The 26,465-nt window shown below is 36.8% G+C and overlaps 1 protein-coding gene across 10 annotated transcripts in view; it reads right to left on the bottom strand.

Moving 5' to 3' along the window:
- The window catches only part of Ascc3 (activating signal cointegrator 1 complex subunit 3), a 280,053-nt gene that overhangs the window by 80,017 nt on the left and 173,571 nt on the right, over positions 1 to 26,465 (bottom strand). For all 10 annotated transcript variants that reach the window (XR_015644791.1, XM_087597565.1, XM_087597567.1 and 7 more), the window contains 6 exon segments: positions 24,079 to 24,216; positions 23,869 to 23,989; positions 22,698 to 22,830; positions 18,580 to 18,705; positions 3,323 to 3,434; positions 3,021 to 3,155 (listed from right to left, as the gene is read on the bottom strand). Coding sequence is in view for 9 of the 10 variants with exons in the window: in XM_087597565.1 (XP_087453691.1) it covers positions 3,021 to 3,155; positions 3,323 to 3,434; positions 18,580 to 18,705; positions 22,698 to 22,830; positions 23,869 to 23,989; positions 24,079 to 24,216 (765 nt within the window). In the remaining variant the exon portion in view is untranslated.

The following is a 26,465-nucleotide window of genomic DNA, read 5'->3' as shown; positions in this document are numbered from 1 at the left end:
GTTTAAAACTTCAAATATATGTTTGCAACAAGAAATTCTGAAATGATTATTTTTGCCAGCGATTAACATTTGTATTCAATACTTACAATTTAGGTTACAAGATCACCCATGACTTTAAAACTAACTCTTATTTGTTTTTTTAAAGGTGCATGACCTTAACATTTAATATTGAAATTTTGTTATCGACAGAAATGGTCTACAGGATAAAGTAATGTGTATCTAGAAGAGAAAGTTAGATATTGGGGAGAGCTCTAAGGAACTAATTTTTATGATTATGAAGGAACTTACTATTGTGACATTCATTACTTATGTGATTATTCCACAAGAAGTCATTAAAGCTTATTGAAATAATATATGTAAAGTACAAATCATATAGTAGGTACCCAATTAAAAACTAGTTTTTTATTTGATGGACAGAATTTAAACAAGTGTGTTCCTACTGTGGAATAAGATTAGTGAAGAGAACAGTGTTAATAGAATCTTTAGCCTTACACCCACAATGGGTCTCTAATTATAGTTTAAAGACAATCATACTGGGGAGTGTAAGCCAATCAATCAAGTTTTAGGAAAGAAGAGCGAGTAAGAGATCACTGGAAATATAATAGACTTCAACACTCCAAAGAGAAAACTCCAGAATATTCTAATGGGTAAAAGTTTTCCTAAAGCACCTACAAGGCAAAGAGACAGGAAAGACACACACATGCCAGGTTGGTCTAATCCTGACACCCATATCCCTGCTTCCCTTGTCTGTAGAGAAATAATCCTAGTCCCACACAGACCAAATGGGATGGTCACACTTCTATCTTTTATTTTAGTTCACTGGCAGTGGACTTATTCTGACTCTTGAAAGTCTACAGTGCATCTCAACAGAGTGATGACTTGACTTTACACAAGTCAGATCTGATGGAATCACTCCCCAATTATGAACACATCCCAAGAATCAAAGTGCTTCTGTTCAGAGAACCCGTACAGTGACCCACAACCCAGAGTGCTAGGTTTTGATCATCACTTTTGGTCATTTGGTATTCTCTCAAACATCCTTTGAACATGAACATCAATAACAAATATTCCCAGCAGAGGAGATTAACTTGGATGACAGACTATGCATCTTGTTTTGTCTTTTTTTCAGATAACCAGTGCTCTGATCTATGTCTAAGTGTCATCTAGCCACAGACCATAGTTCACCTGTGTATGAGGACGTTCATTGGTAATGCCTAAAATTTATATACTAATCACAAGGGCCACACACTCTCTAAATACACAATTAAAAAAAAAAACCATGAAAAGGTGACCATGGAAAAAAAGAATAACATAGAGAATAAACATTTTCTTGATATACCTAGACAATCTCTTTCTGCTAAACTTCTTATTTACTATACTAAATGGAAGAATTTATATAAAATGGAAGAAATATATGATTATAGAATTGATATGAATTCTAACTTACTTTATGAAAACAGACATATGGCTGAGCCTGTCTTCATAATTATCTTCTCCAACAGGAGGAAAGACATACTGAAAACAATTAAGAAATCTCCTTGATAATAAATGAAACATGATGATAGGCTCATACATTTTTAGAGATTTTTGTGAATCAATGTTGTGATATTGTTTTTCATCCTATGGTCATCTTCTAACTCCTAGAAACACATCAAAATTGACCTTACAGTGTGAATAACACCCATATTGTAACATTTCTGAGAAAAGAGGAAAATTTCAATTAAAATAACTTTTGTTTTGAATAACACAAAAGAACAAATATGTATAGCTTAAAAAATAAAATTTTTTCTTTCTTAAAAAAGATGAATTTTTAAAAATTTTACTATTTTTAAATTTGTTTTAAATTAAAATAAAATTACATTTTTTCCCTTTTCCTTTCCTCCTAACAACTACTCCCATGCATCGCTCCTTTGCTCTCTTATACTTTATGCCTCTATGTTATTACATATATGTGTATATATCCTTAAATTAATGTAACCTGCTCAATCTGTAGAGTTAATCATGCACACATGCACACACTATGATTACGTGTATTATTTTCTGTAAATGTATGCCCTGTGTAGGAGTGCCCTCAGAGGCTAGAAGCAAGTGTTGGAGGCCTTGGACTTGGAGTTGCATGAAGTTCTAAGCTCCCTGATATGTGTGCTAGGAACCAAATTTGGGTTCATCGGAAGAGTAGCAAGTGTTCTTAACTGCTGAACCATCTCTCTAGCTCCTGAAGTGAGAGAATTTCATCATGGATGAAATTAGACTTAAGTAAATACTATAGTGGGTTGGGAATATGGACCAGTAGGCAAAGTGCCTGCTATATAAGCATCAAGAACTTCACTTGAATACCTTTCATCTGAATAAAGGTGGCATATACCTGTAACCCTGGCACTTGGAGACAGAGAGAGGTGGATCCCTGATCCCCACTGGCCAGTCAACTTGCAGTTATTGAAGGTAAAGGCAAAATAAGACTCCTCTCACCTCCCACCTTTCACAGAGTTCATTAAATTTAATTTTATGGGGAAAAGAAACGGAAGCATGTAGTAGATATATATGTGATACATATTGTTGATTTTTTTCCTTTTGGAAGGTAAGAGATGTAAAGATGGGCATGGGCATTAAAGAGTTTTCTTAGTGTTAATTTGAAATAGAATTTAATCATACAGTTCCTTATGAAAAGCCTCTTTAGGAACATCAGAGTGAATACTCAAGAAGAACCACCCAAACAAGTTTCCAATCTCAGCTAGAGAAGTTATTAGGCTTGCTCTGAACAGTGGAAAATACACCACTAACTTTGGCTCTCATATCAACAGTGCCTACTGTACTCAGGAGGATCCTGCTCTGAATGAGTCATGCTGTCAGATTTGTTGCAAGATTATCCTATATAAAAATGGAAAGAAACCTTGTTTGAAAGAAGAGAGACCATCCTGAAGACTCTCAGGCAAATTTTCAGAACTGGAAACACTTAAGGTCTAAATTATAAGAGGAGGTATGAAATATAAATACAAAAACCACAGTAGTATAAAACTCACACTTAGAATTGACAGCAATTCTTCAGTGCTGCACTCAGGCTTTAAACGGTCCTTGAACATTTTGACTGTCTTGTGCTTCAGATAGTAATAGGAGGCAATTCGGCCACATGTCAGTGGTTCAATGCTGCGATTGTCCTATTTTAAATAAAGAAACAATAAGGCAAGTGAGACATACAGTGGAGGCTCACCTTCCTCAGAGGGTAACAACTCACACTGTGGTGGCTACTGCAACTGATCTGTCACAAATTCGGATGCACAGGCTCCGTGTGCCTTACTGTGGAAAGATGGGCCAGAAGTCATACCTCTCCAACTTCAATGCAGTGGGAAAGCTCCAACTCAACCAGAGATTGCCCAATCAGATGTGACAGGAACTTGTTTATGGCGTCCTGGCTGACGTCCCCCAAGTTGTAGTAGCTAGGAAAAAAGCATTGTCAGTCTCAAGGTGTGTCGGCTACAACTGTCAAGTCAGCTTTACAGCCTTTCAGAACTTCAAAAGCAGGAATTTATACCAAATAAAAAGCACAGTCAAAAATTAAAACAACCACAATTAACATTCCCATTTTACTGGCCAAAGGTCCAAAACTGAAGTTTGCTAACACCACTGAAAAAGATAAGACATCACGAATATGTAAAATAGACAGTTTAAAATGGTACATTACATGAAAAAAAACTTTTGTTTTTGTATTCTTTTTAAATGTGAATCTTAGGAAAATAATGATTTAATTATAATAAAGATGAAAAGGTAAAAGTATAGAATTATATAATGAAGATGTATATATGCTAACTTTCATTAGATGTTGACTATATCATCAGCACAGGATTTAAAAAAAATTTATGAGAAAACACTTTCTTATGCTAAACTTGGTATTATTCTATTCCAAAGTAGCCTTAGGCACTAAATTTAGAAAGTACGAAATGCAAAGTTTGGCTGAAATCACATAGACTATACACATGTGTGTTCGTGTTCTCTCTCTCTCTCTCTCTCTCTCTCTCTCTCTCTCTCTCTCTCTCTCTCTCTCAACTTTACAAAACAATCAGAACTACTGATCTTAGTATTATATGAGTTCTTCTAGGAAATTTTGAGAATTTTTCCCTAGTGTTTATGCAACAAATGCTGTTCCCCAAGGGAAAGTCATCGGGCTAAGTAAGATCAAGCATTCTATCTTGTGATGCATAGGAAACACAAAGGTTCAAGATCTGTGTAGTTTCCAAACGGAAGCTCTAAGAACAGATAATTCATTTGACCATTCAGTTTTCACTACAATGAAAGGCAAATACCTGACCACAGGAGTTTTGTTTGTAAGTGTGAAGAAATCTAAAGAGTGAAGGTTGCAAGAACAATTTTGACAACTTCCTAGTTCCTGTCAGTTAACTCCACGGGAATCAGTATGGAGAAACTCTATAATATCCTACCTATCATCTCATTAAGGACAAGAGTGGAACTGAAAGTGGTTTGAGACTTACGGACACTTTTCACTAAAATCCTACCATGGTGGCTTTAATGTTTGAACAAGATTGGAAAACAAAAAAAACAAACAAACAAACAAAAAACAAAAAACGTCTGCAATCTCAAATGAAAGAAGTTCATATGAAATCAACATCCCAAAGTGATGGAGAAACATTGCAAAGATGACTCTGGGAGTCATTTTCAATTTCTTCAAAAGTTAAAGCTTACTTTAAAATATTTGGGAGAAGAATTAAAATCATGCCAGGAGAAATTTTAAATAAAATTTAAATTTTAAATAGAAGTTAGTGCAAATGACGAATTTTAAAATGTTTCTCCACTGACATTCATAAGGTACTAGAACTTAAAATGTCTATATGCACCCAGGTCTTCACTGTGGAAGGACCAGAGAAGGGGAAGATTTGGCTTAGCAAATAGTCTTTCATAATCTTTTTGTTCATAGAAAAACTACTGCTGCTCAAACAAAAGGTTTTTTGTCATACAGCTCAATGCATGGATATTCAATGAAGAGACAGAAGAATTATAAGTATATTAATGTAAACCAGGTACTCATATCTATGTCATAAGCCTAGGTGGCAATGACAAGAAGCACTAGGAAAGTGAGGAATATTTCTTTTATATTGGGAAATGATTAATTGGTGGTATTTAGTTAGGGTAATTCTGCTCTAAAAAGTGAAAATAAAAATTCTGGATACATTGGGTTGTAGCTCAGTGATTAAGAGGACTAGCTCATCTTCCAGAGGACCCAGGTTCAATGGCCAGTACCTACATGGTGCCTCACTACTGTCCATTACTCTGGTTCCAGGGAATCTGATTCTCCTCCTTTGGCCTCCACAGGTACCATGCAATCACACAATGCATAAGCATAGATTCAGCCAAAACAACATAGAAGAATAAACATAGAGACAAAAAACCATAAAGGATAAAATGATACAATATTCTGGCTATTTGAAGTATTAAAGGAGACAACTCTACAAGTTGTTAAAATGTTTCCCTTCAATTTTTAATCCCAAAATTAAATTTCTCAAACTTTCTGCAATATAAGGACTCCATCTATATCTGACATTAATTGGGCTAAGCCTATACATCCAATATGATCTACAACTGTTAAGCACTATTCAGTTTAATAAAGTTATTTTCAAGTTAAAGATACTGGAAAATGTATCCCAAAAATACATCAATAGTACCATTTTTAGAGTAAGAAAACATTCTTCATGCAATTCAACTTATAGAAAGCAATATTATCACAAAATAAAAATTAAAACTTCACGTTTATTTATAAGTTTATTAGGATATTTAATGAAAAAGACATAGATATTGTTTTATATCACTAATAATTGTTATCCTAAATAACTGGAATGCCAAACTTGCTACTTTATACTGTAAAAAATATTAGATGTAAATATAGTTAAAGACATCAATTTTAAATCTCTTTAAGACAGATGATTCAGTATTTATTTTGCTTCATTTACTATATTTTGTTTTATTTTACTTTATTCATTAGAATTTTGTTTGGGTGGGTGGTGAATTTTCCTTCTAAGTGTTTTTGAGGATTTCATCCAGATCAGTCAGTCAAACACTCTGTAACCATTTAAAAAAATCAATTGCGAAAGCAAAAAAGCTTTCATCAAATTCATGCTGCTTGTGATAATAAAAATTACTTTACAAAACATTATTTACAAACCAATCATTGAACAATCAACTTGTTCTAAAAGGAAGTGTCTAAAGTTGTTACTGATACACATTCTCTACATAATACTGATACTTATTTTTTTTTCTCTAAATGTGGTCAAAAAGCTCATCGGCAAAACTGCAGGAATTATGAATCAATCCAAGCTACTGAACTTTATTGACAGTCAGGAGACACATTCCTTGGCTTAATATGTGGTCTGAAGGCAAGATCACTTAAAACATTAAAAAAATTCTATAGAGTATATTGTCCATCATAATTAAATACTAATTTGTGAGACACTGAAAGACAATGTAAATGTAAAACAATTATGTTTCAGGATACATAAAAAGTTGAGTTAATATATGCTGATGTCTGATTGACTGCACAACGTGGTCCCACTCTTCCGTTGGGAGAACCTTGCTGTTTCCCAGTTTCTAACCTAAGTACAAGCACATGTTACTTTCAATAATCACTTTACTAACTTGAAAAAGCATGTAGCAGCTAACTAAAAAGGCTTGTTTTCAAGTTGTACTCTCCATGGTACAAAACTTATAATTTACTGGTTACTTAAACATTGATTTTCAGACAAGTGTTTAATTGCAGCTAACAGGCAGACTGTAGTTCCATGCTCGCTGTGTGGAATCATCAAGTCATTGTCTTCTTCTGCTACAAACAGAAAGCCTCCCTTTTGTCAGCATGCTATTTCATTTCTTTCACAGAGAAAAGCAGTTTTGCGGTAATTGACTTGTCAAAAGCTCTAATTTATGAGACTGAGTTCTGTAAGATTTCTCTATATTGGACTTAACCTGCACACAAGCAGGGCTGAATATTTACAATGCTGTTAACAGGTGCTGAGTTGTTTAATGATTCTAATAGCCAGAAGCGTACTGAGAAAGCCAGCGGGATCACAATTACAGGCTGTTTGAACACAACAATTACTAGTCCCCTGAGAAGTGTGAAAGTCAAAGGCAGTTTGATACTGACAGCATCTAGCACATGGGCCACACAAGCTAACTTCTATTAGCAGTCCATTGGGAAAAAGTTCTAACAAGCCTCTCCCTGAAATAAAAATGTAAAACTCCATAAAATTTAAACAATTAAAACCTAACACATCTTTAAAAATATTGTCCTTTAAAGTCTTTATCAAGGTAGAAATAAGAATTACACACACGAAGCCTCAGTATCTCTTTCTAACTTTAAAACAGACAAAATTTCCCTATCTAGGGATGGAAAAGGTTTTATAGCAAAGTGAAAGTGAGACAAAGTTCCAGCAGTTTGGATTTAATGTGAACAGTGGCAGCCAGTTCCTCTTTTGTTTTAAACCTGGCTGGATAGCTTGCTGAGAAATTTCCCATCAGTCCTGAAATGCCACCGCAGTAACTGTTAGTGCTGGGAGGTCGTTTGCTACAACACCATGTTTTTATGTTCAGATTATGCAGCAGTAATAATAACACAAATAATGGAAGAGCACTCAGGGACAGCTGAAAAGGTCTCATTTCTGCCTAGATATATTTAAAAGCAGGGAAACTGAAAATAAATACTGAACCACAAACTCAATTTGGAATAGTTTCTATTTTATGAAAACAATATGCTTAAACACATTTGAGTGAGATTGAATACACATGCACATGTATAAAACACGCATACGTATTTATATACATGTGTGAATATAAACAGGCAAACAACAAGCCAGGAACAGTGACTAGTTTAGTGTAGTGGTAGCTTTATTGTGGTGGTACAATAAAGGGGACGTAGAGCAATCAGGCCATTCTTATCGATCTATAAAGATCTTTTGGAAAAAGTATTTCTTTTCTATGGTTAAATAAACCTGTCACCTGATTACATAACTCTCTCTCCTCTCTCTCCCTCTCCCTCCTTCTCTGTCTGTCTGTCTGTCTGTCTGTCTGTCTGTCTGTCTCTCTCTCTCTCTCTCTCTCTCTCTCTCTCTGTCTTCCCCCTCTCCCCCCTTCTCTCCCCCACCCTCTCCTATGGGTAAATAAACCTGTCACCTGATTACATACACATGCGCACAAGCACATACAGAAGCTAGCTTGCATATGTACACCCTTCCCAACTAAGGTAAGTCAAATCTCAGTTTATGTCACTGAAAGAAAGAAAGTACTAAGAAAAAAGTTAAAATTAGATAAAATGCAGCTGTTAATATGAGAAAACTGTAATTTTTACAGAAATTTACATATTTCCTCAATAGTTATGTCTCTGTCCCTTGCACTGGGATAGATGATTTTTAACAGAGACATTAAAAAAGAAAATCAAAGCCAGTCATGAGGATGTAAAGTAAAGGAATTGCTTACACAGTTTTGGTTGGAATATAAATTAGTACAGTTATTTGGGAGAACAGTATGGAAATTTCTCATAAAACTAAACATAAAATTATCCAATGCTGCAGTTGTGATGTTCATCTCAGCATCTTGCACAACATCCGAGAAAGGAAAACAATCTAAATACCCATTAGTGGATAAGCAACCAAAAGTGGCACAAATTCACAAAACACTACTCGGCCTTTAAAAAGAATGAAATATGGCTGGGTGTGCTAGCGCACACCTTTAAAAATTTCAGTATTCAGTAGGTATAAGCAGGTGGATCTCTGTGAGTTTGAGGCCAATCTGATCCACAGAGTGAGTTTAGAGCAGTCAGGGCTACACAGAGAAACCCTGTCTTGAGGAGAGAAAGAAAGGAATATATTCTCAGGAAACTGAGTGAGTCTACAAAGTCCATTGTGTCAATGCTCAGAATCTGAAAGTAGTTTGCTGATTTTAACAGGCAGGGTAAAGACAAAAAGGTAGAATACTGGTAAAACAATGCAAAGCTTCAGTTACTAGAAAGATCGAGTGCTGGTGGTCTGCAAAGTAGGGTGACTGCATCAATACGTATTTGAAAACGAAGTAATGGATTTTAACATTAATACCACAAAAACATATGAGGGGAGGATATGGATTATGCCTAATAAACTGATTTCACAACATATAGATGCACTTAAAAAATCTTAAAATTTACCCCATTGATATAGAATTAAAAAAAGATTAAACTTAAAAAAATTTAAAAGATAAATGTTTATAACATTCACAGAGCAATGTTTCTAGCTATCGCTATCTGTTTAAAAGGCAGGTCTATCGGAAACAACGTGAGGGTTTATTTACAGCTTATTAAAAAGTTAACCGTACACTGTAGGAATAGGTTTTATTTTTATGTAGCTGTAGAGGTATATAGACTTCATGTTTAAGGCAGGAGAAGCATTAAACAGCCCATACTGTTAAGCATGGTTTGCACAGAGAACACTTTTAGCACAGTACCAAGAAGTGAGGCTGTCAATGAGTGTAGATGTCTGTCTTCTGCACTTGGTAATGGGTCTGCTAGAGATGCATGGGTGGGACCCCAGAGCTGTCTCTGCTGCTCTGAGCTGTGCTACTGTGGCCAAACTGTCTTACATCCTGGGTCTTTCTTTGTTCATGAAAGGGAGATGAGAGTAGTAACAGGCCAAGACCTTGAAATACCATGTTAGATATGAATAAATTCTACCAATATTATTAATAACTTGTATCTTGTATCTTGTTAATTTTAAACTTTTATGTTTATAAACCCCTTTCTGTCATCTACATTTCACTATTCTTTACCTAGTTTCTTGAGATCAGTGTCTAGTATTTCTTTTCTGAATTCTTTACTTGAAATCTTATGGATCTGTGCTTTGGTTTGTCTTTGATAGAAAACATTTTTTTTCTTGTCCTAGTCTACTTAATGTTTTAATTTCACCTCTCATTGGTATAAGTTTCAAATTCTGAAGCCATCAGACTGCTTTTCCTCATTCTTAATATTTTTTTCCTGTTTGTACAGGTTGAATATTCTTAAAATAAAACCCACAATGTGCAATGTTCCAAATTCTGAGATGCTGTGAGGTTCCATATCACATCACAAGTAAAAATTCCACACCTGATTTCCTGTGACAAGTTGTGGTCAAAATATAGAAAGACTAAACCAAGTTTTGCATGAAATCACGTACAGGTTGTATGTCTAATATCTGCATGAAGTATAAATGAATTTGTGGTTGTACAGGGATGCCTTTTCCAGGGTATCCCATTAGCTGTATGCAAATATTCCAAAATCAATTCCAAGAGCAATTCCTAACCCGGAATGCTCTGCAGCCTGTCATTTAATGCAAGGGATACTCTGTCTGTGTGCATTCTGTCCTGCTTTAAGAATGAAACTTTTTGAACTACATTTGGAAGCCTGTTTATATCTTTCTAGTGTAGTACATGACAAATTTTACTTGTAAACTGTTAGGACACAACGTAGTACTTTGCAACAGCACACATACAAAGATGCACAAGAATAATTCAAATCTGTTAATTGCTTTTTAAAGACTATTTTATAAAATATTTATTGTCATTTTTATTTCTACAGATCTGTTGAAATTACATATTGCATCCTTTTGGAAATTACTAAAACTTTTTGGTGATTTTACTTGCTACTGATACAAAGCATTCTTCTTCCTTTAATTCTTATTTTACCTTAATTTTTTTTCTTTTTTAATTTTTTTATTAGATATATTTCTTTACTTACATTTCAAATGTTATTCCCCTTCCCGGTTTCCTGTCCATAAGCTCCCATTCCCTCCCCTCTCGCTCCCCCACGCAGGTATTCCCCCTATACATCGCCCTTATTGCCCCCCTATATTCCCCTGCACTGGGGGTCCAACCTTGGTATGACCAAGGGCTTTCCCTTCCACTGGTGCCCAACAAAGCTATTCAATTCTACACATGCAGTTGGAGCCCAGGGTCAGTCCATGTATAGTCTTTGGGTAGTGGCTTAGTCCCTGGAAGCTCTGGCTGGTTGGCATTGTTGTTTTTATAAGATTGCAAGCTCTTTCACCTCTTATAACCTTTCTGCCTCCCTTTTCACATAAGTCCCTGAGCCCTGGGGGTGGGGTGGGAATATTTGATAAAAATGTCCCATTCAGTAATAAGTGTTACAAAATCATTCATTCTCTGCACATTGTGTGGTTGTGGGTCTCTGTGTTAGTTCCCTTCTACTAGAAGGAAAAGCTTCTCTGATGACAACAGAGTGAGGCACTGATAGTAGCATGCCATGGAGAATAATTTTCCTGCCATGTTCCTTAACAGAACAATTATTTTACCTTAATTTTAACAGACATTTATAACTTTAGTTGAACAACTGCTATATACATTTTTTTTTCTGACTAGAAAAGAATTCCAGGTCTCATAAACTCTTTGAGTTTATGTATTTTCTGGAAGTCAATAAAATACTCCCTTTAATCTCAAGAGAAAAATCAGTTTAAGAAAAGAACTGTGGGAAACTATTCAAGGCACCACATAATGAGAAATAAAACTATGGTTTTATGTGTGGTCTTTGTGAATTGTCAAGAAACCCCAGATAATATACCAAGGACAAATAATCCCAGGGACTACCTACGGGTAGACTATAAACAATGAAATCATACTACCAACTGGTGTCTTCTACATCCAAGTTGAGTGAACCTCAAGAAGAACTGACTGGCCTTTAAATACCCAATCATACTTGTTATGTGACTAGTAGCTTCATTAAAGGTTGCATATTGACTTGATCACAGCTTTTTGTAAATTCACTTGAACCTCACATGGCATCCATCACTAGCTTACAAATACCTAGGGATACAGTCTTCCCTAAACAGTCTCATTATACTACCCCTAAATGTGCTTCACTCACAATGTTCACTCTCCACCAGCTTCAAAATACACAGATGTTGAGCTTACCTGACCCTGATCAGCTTTGCAGTGCTAGGCTTGGGAGAGATACCTACCTCCCAGTCCTATTAGGAGACCTGACCCAAGAGCATGAAAACAAACCTGTCTGCCCCTCCCTGCATAGAAACAGCTGCAGCCCAGGGGAAGAGGCCAGCACAGTAGAGCTGGCCCTAGTGGATTGGTCACAGGTGAGCTGGCCTGGAGAGTGGGAGCAAGGAGAGCCAGAGAGCCGGTGGGATAACCAACTCAGCTACCACCCAGGCTCAGATCCAGGAGTTTGAGTTGGCCCACCCCAACATCTACATTGTCTATCAACTGCAAGATACATGACAGTGTTGGTCCTATAGATCCAAAGCTGCAGGATCTCCATGACATAGAGCAACAACCTGATATCCGTGAGAAGTCCCAGTGAAGATCCAGTATTGATAGTGTAGCAGGAAGGCATAGGCCTTGAACCAGACCAAGGACTCACTACAAGGAACATTTGAAAGAAAAGCTATTTAGGCAAAAGGGTATGCTGTGGGACACACTGTGGCATACTGCAGCTTCCATGGCGAGATGCTTTTGTGTTGTTTTGTTCTTGTTTGTTTTTGCTTTCATGTATGTTTTCTTTTGAGGGGTTGCAAGGTCTGCGAGTGGATATAGAGGGTCAGGGAGATAAGTGGGATTGGGGTGCATGATATGAAATTCACAAAACATCAATAAAAAGTTTGGGTTTTTTTGTTAAAAAAAATACACAGATGTCAACACTGACCATGGGGCATTACGCTCATACCCCAGAGATCCAACATAGCACAACAGTCTTCCAGAAAGTTTACCTGGTGCTTCTGAAAATGGAAGACTGAAGTCAATTTTCAAAACGCAGGTTGTAGTTGCTCTCTCAGCTTTCCATGAATATTGAGAAAAACAGGTTTGAAAAACCTCTCTTTCTACATAGTTCTAAAAGCAAAATCCAACTTGAAAGTTTGTAATCAAACTCCCAAGGTCACTTCAGTGAATCAGAAGATTGCACCATCCTAATAAAATTGTAGGTTCTGTCACCTAACATCCACCAAACACATCTATATGGCTAGTCTCAGGACTCCTTTTACAGGATTTTATAAATAGGATATCTCTTGGTGGGTCTAAATACTATACACTTAATCCCCTAAGTAGACAATGTAAAGACACAGTAAGTTTATTAGAAACAAGCTATAGCATCACTTGTAGTCTTCAAACATTACTGTACTTTTAAGTGCTATACTTGGACAAAGAATTCATGAGAATCTTCAGATTAGTTTTAACAGACAAAACGTCTTTAGCGGTCATGACTGTCCTAAATTGTTCATTGGGTATGAATTTTACAAGCAATCGGCATATTAACCTAATTAATTTGGTGTATTAGTGGAGCTGAAGAGTATTCCAGGCTGCATGGTGAGAGCCACTATAGTGTAGTGTAATTTGTGACCCTTTCCAAGGCAGTGGCTCTTGGAGCTAGGAGATGTGGACTGGTTTGGTGATCCACTAGTGTCAGGATTCTTTTCTGATAGCTCTATGAAATCAATCAACAGACTTTGAAGGCTCTGGCCAAACTTTGGCTGGTTACAACCATGATGGGCAGGCTTGTCATACGTTGCGCCACTGGGAACTGGGCGTTGGTGGCCACCACAGCAAACTCAAATACGACAACCTTGTCTGGCTTTGTATCTCGCCCTTTGTGCTTATCAAGCCAGGTGAAGTGGGAAACCATGTGTAGTGCGTGCAGAGAGCTGGTGGTAGTTCCTGCAGCAGAAATCAGAAGAAAGGGCAGCACATCAGGCTGCTTCTGCCCTCATAGCTCCTGGATGTATCTGTACATCCCACTGTGGCTCACCTGATGGCTGCTACCAGAGAAAGGCCAGTTTTGTTCTGCATGCTAATTACAAAGCTACTGTGCTCTCTTGCTTGCTTTCTCTCATATCGTCTTGAGACACAGTTTTGCTATGCAAGCCAATATGAGCTCTACTGTGCTTCCACAGTGACAGGATTGCATGTGTGCACTAGGATCCCTGGATATATCCTCTTCTACAAGTTCCCAACCTTAATAGCTAATTTCCTATGTTTTAAAACTACCGTTTTAAAGTTGCATATGGCTAACAATACATGTTTAGTTTGACTGAAAAAATGGATCTGAGTTGGATGTGCTGAACTGAGCACTGGACTGGCAGAAGGGGCAGAGGAGGTAGAGATGGCAGAGGCAGAGGCAGAACGTATCTCTGTGAGTCTGAGACCAGCCTGATCTACAGAGTGAATTCCAGGACAGACGAACTCCAGAACAGCTACAGTGAGATACTGTCTCAACTTCCAACGCCCAGATAGAAGTAAATGGATCTGAGAATTTATGTCATCAAACAGGGAAATATAAACCATGGTCAGGATTTACTACTGTAACTGACCTAACATGACACAAAATGATTCTGCCCATGTCCTGTGTTGAAACACTGCAAATGCCCCTTTTACCTACAATGAAAAAGCCAAGGTTGTGGCCTATACAATCCCACATGACTTACTTCACCACAGCAAAGCAGAAACTTTTGCTTACTTGACTAATACGTCCTCGAAACAGCTAGACTTGTGGCTGGAGCATTACGGTTGTCCAGTGAACACTTTACCAAGAGCTTATACTGCAGAATAATGAAGGATGGCTGCATTCTTTCCCAAGGTATCTCAAACATTTACTTAGGGAGCTACTAAAGGAACAAGCACACGTGCTACATAGGTAGTCAAGAATGGATATTTCGCATCCTAACAATCAGCTGATGTTTCATTTATCAGAATGTGATTGGAATCTTTAAGACTTTCACAGCCTGGCTGGCTATGAAGGCTGGGGAGGGTGTACCAAACAGGATCAACAGTGGCAACAAAGCCCCAAGGCAGAGAAACCTGTTTATGGAGCTGCTGTGGGTGAATACAGTCCTCTGCTATCTCTTCTAGTGCCTTTGGGAACTGGTCTACAGGTCAACAAACAGGGAAAACAACTGCCACCAGTAGAAACTTCTTTAAGCCAGGTCATTAAGATGGTGGACTCTTTGGACACCTAGTCCTCAAACTTCCTCTTAGGCAATGATGACCATAAGACAAAGCTTGTGAGGCAAAGTGAACTCTGCAAAATATGTTGATTCACATAAATGCTGAGTGCAAGCAGGGTTGACACATAAGTCACAGATACGCTTGAATCAGAGAGCTAGTATGTCTTCCTTTTAAAATTCATTGCTGTGCACCACTTCTAGTTCTAGCTCTAATTACTACTATTTATTATGGCTGTATATAGATTTCCTAGCTATAAAAAATAAAATGAAGCCAATTCAATCCAAAATCACTGGGAAATTTCTTACTCATTATCTTAGAAGAAAACCTATCAACAGAAGGGTCAATGGCATCATGAATTCAGTGACGACGTACTATTTAGGATAATAATAAATCATTTAATTAATAATTATTTTTAATTTAAATATTAAATAACATTAAAATGTTAAATATATTAGCAAGTTTCTATGACACTCTCAGCCATTGTTCAATTTCAGATTATATCATAGATGGGAAGCAAAACAATCTAATAGGAACTTAGACATAAGCGTTTGGAGTTCGGGGACTGAAGTCTCAGTAGCAGATTACCAATCTATAATTATGAGAAACCAGTATTACTGAACGGATGAAGTCAACCTAACATACCAAATGCAGGGGGAAATGTGGCAATCTGCCTCTCTGCCTCTGTGGATTTATAAACAAGTGCACGGCCCTAAGCCCAGAGTTACTATCACTCACTGGGAAGCATTGGGAAAATAAGGGGAATCAAAGCCCAGTGCTAAGTTCATCACCTTCAAACCAACCAGAGCCCCCAGGGACTAACTCACCATCCAAAGAGGACACATGGAAAGACCCATGGCTCTAACTGCATATGTGGCAGAGGATGGCACTGTTAGTCACCAATGGGAGGAGAAGTTCTTGATCCTGCCAAGGCTGGATCCCCCAGTGTAAGGGAGTCAGGGTGGGGAGGGGGAAAGGAGTGGGTAGTTGGGTGGGGGAACACATTTCTAAAGAAGGGGGGGAAGGATGGAAGGGGGTTTATGGACCGGAAACTGGGAAAAGGAAAAATTTGAAATGTAAATAAAAAAATCCAATAAAATAAAAAGAAGTTCATAACCCCCCGCCAAAAAAAAAAAAAAACCAAACCACATTTTCTACACAATTAATTTAATTTTTGACAAATAGTATTGATAGAGCACAAATGAGACTGGAATAGGGTAACTTATCCCAGTGTGTGTAGCAGCAGTTGAAGAGTGACTGAAAGTAAGGAACGAAAAAGGAAAACAAAAGGAAAGATAGGTTCTAGAGTAAAAGCCAACATGGTGAGTGGCGGTATCAACAGAAGAAAAGGAGGTCAGAGACTTTTCATAGGTTTATGATGAATTCAGCTTTAGGCATAGTAAGAATGAAATGCTGTGGGAAGTCTGTGCTGCAGGAGTCACAGTGAGAAAATACTACAGTAATTTGACAGAGCAAAGACTCAGCAGTCTACTTTGCAGCCCTCATGGCCAAGTGGTATGCAAATGCAGAAAGGACTTCTACAGAAGAACAAATACCATGTGATGAGAAGAGGACAGTGTTTCACTGGTATTATAAAGATGAGATGTGAGCACCCTTCTGCCTAACACAAACCAAAGGATGACATACAAAATAACCAGCCAGCATTCATCAAGAGCAAAATCTTCAGACACAGAAAGTCCCCCCCTCCCAAAAGTCACCGGACAGACGGAACTAAAAAACACAAAACAGTCAAGTGTAATACAGAATATCAGCAGGTTGGATTCTAGTGTGTGTGTGTGTGTGTGTGTGTGTGTGTGTGTGTGTAGGGGAGGGTTGCAGGACAACAAACAGGTGAAACCCGAATAAAGGCTGTATGTTAGTTAGCTAATAGTATTGTGCAAATGTCAATTCCATGAGTTTGAAATCTGCAGTGTGGTTATAAAAGGTATTAGCATGGGGAAGAAAGGCAAGGTGGTATTATTTTTGAAAGACTTTTCTTAAATTCTTCCCAAAGAAACCTTAGCGCTTTTATTTTTATTTATTTTTTAAATAACATACCAAAAGAGCAATGATTTTGTGGACACAGTAAGACGCAGTCTGCAACCTTCTATTGAATTCGATTGTCCTATACGTTTGTATGCTAATGATATAAGCTAACTGAAGTAATTAGGTTTTTAAAGTAGTCTTCAGGATAGTAGAGACCAACAAAGCAAATGGCAGAATCACATCTCATTAACTGCGTTAATTGTGTTCTTTACAATCAACAGGATCAAAGTAGCTTTAGTCTGATTGCCTGATTCAGTGCGACCCAAGAGGATCTCGGGTATTCCTCACATTGAGATGAAGAAGGCACTAAAAGGTGAAGCAACCCATGATCGGAAAGTTAATGAAGAGCGACACTGAGACAAGAATCACTGTTCCTTGGCTTTAAATCCCAAAGTAGTTATGGGATACAGGGCAAGGAACTTACTGTATCTTGCTTCCATTTATTTCTTCAGTTATCAAGCAAGCTTGGATTAAAATACATGGAAAGTCCAACACATTGCTCTACCTTTACAATCTGTTCCCTTCAAAAAACCTGGAGTTCTAGATGGTCACCTCTTAACTGTGCTGGCACATTCCCAGATACCTTAATAGTTAAGGGACTGTAAGCGAAGAACACCACAATTTAAAACTGCTATCCGTGTAAGAAGAAATGCTGGTCGAAAAGACATTTGTTTATATCTCCAAAGTAAGATTTTATAATGACATTTCTTACCATGATTTCTCTGCTAAAGACCTCTTAATGTCTTAATATTTCATCAGGAATACCTCAGATTTGACCCATGCTCCCTTTCCTATGTATGTGCTCCAGCCCTTAGCACCTTCCTCTATTAGTAAACACCTTTTAACTGGTCTGTTATAACTGTCTTCCTATAAAAACTGATGCTCTGCCAAAGTGCCTAGGAACTGAAACACAGCCAAACATACCGAGCCGAACCCACGGGCTTTCCTTACCTCCTGACAGGATCAGGGGTCAGCATGGTGCCTGGCTCCCTCCAATGTTTTGCTCTATATTCTGATGGGAACAGGTTTAGCCCCATACACTGCTCTCTGACTACAGCAAGTCTTCATATGCTCCAACACTGTTCTAAGACCCAGGAGGGTCCTTTGCTTTTAGTCTTCTAAATGCTTTTTCTTTTCTACTATCCTTGTCTACTCCCATAAATCAAATACACTGCAATCATCTCTTCTCTTCCAGGGTTCTTGTTAATCCTAAAAAATGCCTCATAAACTTCCCTCATTCAATTACAACACTCTTATTTTCCTCTGAACTCCAACTGTACCCAAGACAGTCACTATCACAAAGTTCTAAGGATTTCCTAACGACCTCCAGGGTTTTGTTTCTCAACTGCATAGGAAAGTACCCCATGGCAATTCAAAAACTAGGAAATGTATAAACCAACTCTGCTGATCTGCACTATGACCATATGAGACCTTACCTAATTTTCTGGCAAAATGGCATCACTAATCATCTCATCAAGAGCTGACAAACATGCAAAGATTTGGAGTTTCTTGTAAGTACTTATGCTTTCTGTGCATATAATTTGCAATTCCTCTTTCAAAGAACCCCACACTTACCTGGGATTCATGATAAGACGTCGGAAAAAGTAAGTCCAAGTGATATAATCCAAGGCATCTTGCTTTGATGTTATTGTACCTCCCGCAATCTCTGCATTTAAGTGGTCAGACAACACTCCTAATAAGCTATATATGGAATAAAAGACAAGAAATACAACGAACAAAACTCACTTAACTCAGTCAAGACTCAGATTTTTATGTTCTAAGCTATAGAGAAGCATTTTAAAAAATTTATATATTAGCATAACTGTCCATAATTTATAAATTATTTATTACACACTATTTAAAGATAACTGTCAAAAGTTGCTACAAATTCATTCAGGACCACAAAGTTAGGAACACATTATAAATTAGCACATGTACACTTACACTCTTTCTTTCTTGTTAAAAAGTATGCTCTATTTTTCATATGAATAGGAACAGAGTCCAGAGAGTGCCACAGAAATGAAGAATTTCCCCAGGATACCTGAAGTAGTAATAATCCACTGAAAGCAATCACTGCTACTTGTCATCTGGTAAATACCCAACAAATGGTAACACTTACAATCAGTTTTTAAGAACAGCATGGCTATGTAAAGAGGAAGAGGGCTGGAAATGTAGAGGAGATGAGAATCAAGAATACTGTGTGTGAAATGAGAACATAGGAAGTACTGCAGTAGGAGTGGGATAAATACTGGGGAAGAGTACAAGGCAACTGGTGAGGCAGGGCTGACAGGAGCAGCAGCCGTGTTTCCCCCATTCACTTAGTGAGAATTAAGTGCATGGAAAAACAGAGCAGCCTTCTGCTAGGTATTGTGGTGTACGCAAAGGTGATGAGATGTGTTCAAAACTGGAAAGAACACACTAATTGTAGTTTCTTATATAAAATAGAAAAAAGCAAGCAATATTAAAACGCTAAATAATTACACACAGGAACTTATGCAAGTATTCAAATTAGTTTTTGCAAAGGTCATGAAGAGATTAAAAAAAAATACCCGAATGTAAAGACTGTTCTTTATGTCAATCACAATGGACTGTGACAGAGCAAGCATGGACACATCAGAATGAAAATACCGGCAGTATCTATTTGAGGGCAGACTACAATCTTGCAATTTCATTTTTTCATTACAACCTGACAGAAAATCATTTACATGTAATGCTGGAAGGGTAAAATGCGTCACAACCACACTGTGCACAGCAGTAGAAAACCGGGAACCTTAGCAGTTCAGAATGCTTGCAGAGGACCTGACCTCGGGTGCTGGTACCAATAAGGGAACTCAACAGACTTTAACTCCAGGTCCAGGGATCTGATGCCCTCTAGCTCTGTGGGCATGGCAGGGCCCTGGTACCCTTACATACATCCAGGCAAATCATGCATGCACATAAAACAAACCATTAGGAGGAGAGAACTGGATTGCTAAATGTGCACTGACAGAGGAATTAACTATGGAATATTCCATGACACAAAATATCAGCAATGGGCAAAGCACTAGAAAGGTTATCTTCTTACTATACAATATTCAGAGTAAGGCAGTTTTTTTTAAAAAAAAAATACTGGGTGTATTATATCAAATGCTTTAAAGATGCTTTAAGATGGTTTCTCACATGTTTTTGTCCTGAATATGATTCACTTTTTTTCAGAAAAGAACTTTTGCATTTATAAAGTACACTTGTAACTATTTGTATATATGGCTGAGTTTAATTTAGTGGTGTCTCGTTTTGGAATTCTGTATTCATTTAATAGATGCACAAGTCTGTTAAGTTCTTAAAAGATTTCATAATGAATTTTATCATCTAAGCTATTCTGACCCCATAAAAACAATTCCTATTGCTTCTTTCATCTGTCCTCTGTTTCCTAGTTTCTGTCTCTGGATGTCTCACTATGTAGTCTAGTCATGGTTGGCCTGAACTATGCTAATGTAGACCAGGCTGTCCTGAAAATTACAGGTATTTTCTTATATCTGCTTCCTGAGTGCTGGGATTGAAAGTGTGCACCATTACACCCAGAAAACCCTACCTTTTCTATTACTAGAAGAATGCTCATTTATGACTGATGCTATTCCTTCGATATTATAGAATTCAACAGTGAAGGAGATTTCATTATGAAAAACGTTTACATTTTGAATTCAATTGCTTTGAAATACCAGATTGTGATGACTTTTCTTTTTTATTGTGATAGTTTAAGTAATTTTTTAAAATAAATTTTACTCTGTGAGCTAAACTGTAAAAGTCATTTCTGTAGTTGCCTGTAATATCCTATCTTTTAAAATATCTGATGTATAATTCTGATATTTAGACATGATTTTCTTAATCTTTGGAAAAAAAAAAACAAGCAAACAGTAGAGCCTGGTGGTGTAGTCCTTTGATCCCACTTTCTCAGGAAAGGGGTGCAGAGGCATAGAACCTCCAAGTTCAAGGCCTGTCTAGGCTATTGAGTGAGTTATCAGTCTGAGTAACTTAGTAAAAATTTGTCTCAAAATAAAAAGCAAGAAGACTAGTGGTATACTTAGTACTAGTGCTTAGCATGCCTCAAATGCCTCAAACTACACAGACAAAAGGCAAAGCAGGTAAATGAATGGGATTGTATAAGTGTTTAATAAATGTTTATCTTATAAAAGATTTGATTGGGTATTGAGGGTTGGGAGAAAACAGGACTGAAGCCCTGAGGGCCAGCAGAAAGAATGGAAACAGGTAATCTTGGGAGGTAGGAGTTGGGGAATCCTTTAAAAAGTACCAGAAACCTGGGACACCCAAGCAATGGACAGAAGCTGGGGACCCCTGTGGTGGAATAAGGAAAAAGCTGGAAAAAGCTGAGGAGGAGGGCAGCTTCATAGAAGACCAGCAGCCTTAAGTAACCTGGAACCCTGAGATCTCTCAGACACTGAGCCACCAACCAGACAGCACACACCAGCTGACAGGATGACCCCGACACATATACATCAGAGGACTGCCCGGTCTGGCCCCAGTGAGAGATGATGAACCCAACCTTCCAGAGAGGCCCCAGGAAGTGGGGGGAACTAGGGCGGCAGTGGGTGGGAACATTCTCTTGGGGACAGGGGAAGAAGAATGGGATGAGGAACAGTCAGAGGGCAGACCTAGACGGGGATAAAGACAGGGCTGTAAAAAGGGATTAAAGAATAAAATAAGTAAATAAACCAATGAAAAAAAATAAAAGATTTACCTTTATTTTCAAGAGTGCCTGTGTGTGTGCATGCATGCTTACGTGGGGATTGGTGCATGTGAATACAGCATATTTAGAGGCCAGAAGATTACATGATCAGCATTATAAATTGTTAATTACATGTCTCCTTATTATGAACATTATTAATTGCAAAAAAAGAAAGGTACCTAAAGCAAATACCAAGGAAAACACAAATTCCTCCAAAAAGTAATACTGTGCTGAACGCTTTCCAACAGATAGCAATTCTAGGCTTTGCTAGAAGTTCCATTTTATACAAAATGAAGAGAGAAACACATTGCTCAGTGCCACGCAAGTAAGTGGCAGAGCTAAGAATTCAACCTGGGTCATCTGGTGCCAGAGTCAATGGATCAGTGTACACAGAGGCCTTAAGAGCATACAATAATATTTCTTTTAAAATAATAATCGCAGCTGCACATCGTCTCACAGCAAAAATTACATGGTGAAGTTCAGCTCAGCTATAATTTTTTTCTAAAATATTAGAATGCTAGACCAAAAACTATCGAAACAAAATAAAATTAAACAACCACACATCACCAAAAAAAAAAAAAAAAAAAAAAAAAAAAAAAGAAAGAAAAAAAAAGAAAAAGCAAGCATGGAGTTTTGTGTTGGCCAATTCTTAGGCACCAGTCCTGTCCCAGAGTGTGGTTGATATTCAGTCACTTCATTGATAAAAACCAATTTTCCCAAGAGATATCAATAGCAAATAGGTTCTTTGTTAGACACTTTTGTTGTTTTTGTTTTTTGGTTTTTTTGAGCGAGACAGAGAAGTTGAGGGGATGAGGGGAGGTTGCATGAACACTGGAGGTGGGGATAATCTGGGAGGAGTTGGGTATGGGGAAAGAATATAATCAAAACATTATAGGACAAAACTTATTTTTAATTAAAAGGAATACAACCAGGAAAATACCAACTCACTTTAAAATGAAACCCAACTTACCTCGATTCCACTGGGAAAGGTTCATAAAGAAACTTTTTATAAAAATCCTTTTTTATATCATGAACTAGAATTACAGCTTTGCCCTGGTCATCAAACTGAGGTCTCCCAGCTCGCCCCATCATCTGCAGTACATCTATGAAGAGAGAATAAATGGCATTCTGCAGTGACACAGAGCATGAGATAGAATTATTGATCAGGGCAAGCTTCTGACAGAAACAATTAACAGTCATTAGAATATTTTAAGAACATGTGTGTGCTTCTTTGATCATTACTAATACATTCTCTCACTTATATATAAATATACATGCACTATATATAATATATATATTATATTAAGTAACTGTGACTTAAGTTTCAACTCTTAAAATGGTAGCTTATATTATTATTTGTGAAATAAATTTCTCTTGAGTTACATGACTTAAGATGAGTTTTGAGAGCCAACACTGATATAAAAGCCAGAATGGTATGGCAGCTTGCCCGTATCTCAGCACTTGGGAGGCAGAAACAGGGGATCTCAAAACAAATTGGCTAACTAGACTAGGTGAGTTCATCTAGTCTGACTTAGTAAATGAAAGAGCCCATGCTTTAGGAAATAATAGTGATTGAGAAAGACAACTGCTATCAACCTGACCTCTACCTGCATGCACACACATAATGCTAGTGTGCCTGCCCACACAATATGAGCATGCATACAAATGTGCACATAATAAAATAAATAATATCTCTAGTTTAATTAAACAGGGAAAAGCAAAGCCCAACAGGAAAACCTCTCCTGTTAGGGCATCTGTCAATTAGTTTCCCCTAGATAAGAAATCTATCCGGTTCTTATCTTTCATCCTTCTGAAGAAAAAAATTTATTCTTTTTAATCTTTAAGAACGTTTTTTAATAATTTATAATTAAAAACTATTTAGCTTTTGAAATCTATTAATTATACTACTGAATCATAATTTGTTATTCTTAATAATTATTGGCCAGTAGTTTTATTTAAGAATTTGAAAAAGTAAATACACAAGTTTAATATTTTCTTAAGCATTTATACTGAAAACTAACACTTAGCTTGTTTATTAGATAGTTAGGTGGGATGCAATCTCAAAATCAAATCTGCATAAACCTGAACTGCTAAGAATAAAATGCAAGCTTAATATACCCGCTGTGCAGTAAGAGACTTACCTGTGATGGGGAAATCCACATAGCGTCTTGTCTTTCCATCGTAGTATTCAGTTCCCTTAATAATGACTAAGTGTGCTGGAAAGTTTACACCCCATGCTAACGTGCTTGTCGCAATGAGAACCTAAACGATAAAGATAACGTCTTACAGGTAAGTCAAAGAACTTCTTTGTTACTTCTAAATGTTTTTCTGGAGGACAGAAAAGAAAGTACCTGCACTTTACAGTTCACAAACAGCTCTTCCACAGTTTTTCGGTCTCTTTCATGTAGTCCAGCATGATGCATTCCTATTCCAAAAGCTAGAGTCAGCTTAAGGTTGGAATCTCGCACTGTTGCAATGATGTTCTCCATCTGCAAGTGCAAGCACAAATCCAAGATGGAGACGCATTTGCTTCAAAACACTGATGCATTTCAATTCATTTGACTGACACTGCTGTGCTTCTTTTTCTTTTAATGACATTAAATAGGAATAAATACATAACACCTCTACTATTTTCATTGAAGCTGGGTAAACTGAAAAGAATCCTTGCTTGGTAAAAACATGTTTTCCATACTACCCATTTTAATATTATGCAATAAGAGAAAATTATATCATGGTAATCAGAAGCTCCCCTTAATGATTAAAGACTATTTAAAAGAATATAATATTGTCTAAAACGGTTCAGTATTTTATTATATTTTAAAATATATTTACCTTTCTGGATCTGTATTTAAAATTGAGAAAATACAAACAAAAAGCATCTGATACAATCCTAGCAGACAGAAATTATACAAATAGAGCTTTCATACTAAGCTTAGTGCTCATTAAGGAAGTCACATGACTTCTCTGAGCCTTAGTTTACCTGTAAATTAGAATAATTGTAATCTTATATATGCTCTTAAATGCCCCCATTGGAGCCATCCAGTAACAGCTACCATTAGCCTCATATACAAATTTTCCAGAGGCTAGGAAGGGCTTTAGGATATTTTAAGGATGTCTATTTCAAACTTCACTCCCAGAAAAGGTAACGACTTTAATTTTATCAGTCTGAGCAATTTTGATCATAAAAAGAAACATCAGACTATTTTTGCTTATTCCTTACTACTCTGATTATCAGTGAAGTTAAAAGAAGCTTGTCCTATCCCCTGGCTGTTTTCTTTCTTTCCTTCTCCCTCCCTACCCCGCCCTCCTACCGCCATGAACTCAACATTTTGCTTTAGTAGATGTGATGGATCTCTTTTTCTAATTGGTGTGATGGAGATCTTTATATTTATGGGCGTTAACCTTTTGTCTATAACACATCCTTATCTAGTTTTTCAAACTTCATTTTACTTTTTATTTAAAAATACCCACGATGGACCCAAAGTTTCAAAATACTCAATGACGTTTCATTACTTAGATTTTTTTTCACAAATATCTATAAAATATGCATTTGCTCCAATTTAACTTCTGTTATGGATCTAATTTGCATCTAAACAATTATGTACATTTTATTTTGAAATTATTGTGAAAGTCCAAAGCATTCATTCTATCAAACTGACAACATGGTTCTTTATTTCAAGTACAAACTATATATTTCCTACATAGACTATATACGTTCTGTCTTATATCAAAGTTTTTAATATATTCAAAATGTTCACATATTCTTTGTTTTCTACTAAAGAGTCCACTTAGCTCTGTCAAGTTTCACATATCAATATGTTTTTTGAAATATTTTTATAAATACTTTTTAAATGTTTTATTCTTCTTTATCGTACATTAGAAATAATGAATTCAGTTTGTTGGGATCCAGAGCACAGGTGGAAGGCTGTGGGATGGGGAGTGTGTGGAGGGGTAACTGGGAAGTGGGATATCATTTGAGATGTAAACGAATAGAGCGATTAATAAAATATAGAGTGATTAATAAAATAATAAATGAATTCAACAATTTGATAGTGATAGGCAGATGATTTTATTTGCTTATAATTTTTTTCTTGTAAAGTACTAAACAGAAAGTCAAATCTCCTTTGTTTTGTGCTCCTCCTCATTGTCCTTAAAGCACAGAGAAACCTGAGACAGCACAGGAATACATTCTGTGCATGAGCACTCAATGTGACACTGCTTAAGGACTCTTTTAGTTACCTCTCTAGCCTTGTCATCACGTGGACAGGGGAACTTGGAAAAAGTAACATTTTCAATTTTATGTTTGAGACTAAAATTCAAAGATCTCATTCCGTTTTGTTCTTTTACTGACAACTTTTTTTTTATGCACAACCACACCTGCATAAGTTTCCTCCTCTAGGTCTGCATAAACTAAGTATCTCAAAATCTGTAATTAAGGATCCTTTATGTGGTTGCTACATTTTAGAAGAAATAATGAGTCCACTTCAATTTCTATTTTTTTTCACAGTTAAAAACTTGTAGAAAAATTTAAAATGTGAGAACAAACTGTTTTACACATAATATACAATGTATATCACAGGAAGGTAAAGTTAATAGTAATATTAATTTATAGAAAGCAATTCATTGAATAACATACACATAAGAAATACCAGTCATCAATTTCACTGTGTTGGCTGCAGTGTATTAGCAGTTCATTCTATGACATACTACATGATAACTAACAGCATTTCTGTATTTA

The sequence above is a fragment of the Rattus norvegicus genome, chromosome 20 (assembly GCF_021556685.1).
Source record: "Rattus norvegicus strain SHRSP/BbbUtx chromosome 20, alternate assembly SHRSP_T2T, whole genome shotgun sequence".
Taxonomy (NCBI): Eukaryota; Metazoa; Chordata; class Mammalia; order Rodentia; family Muridae; genus Rattus; species Rattus norvegicus.
This window is presented reverse-complemented; position numbering and strand designations above follow the sequence as displayed.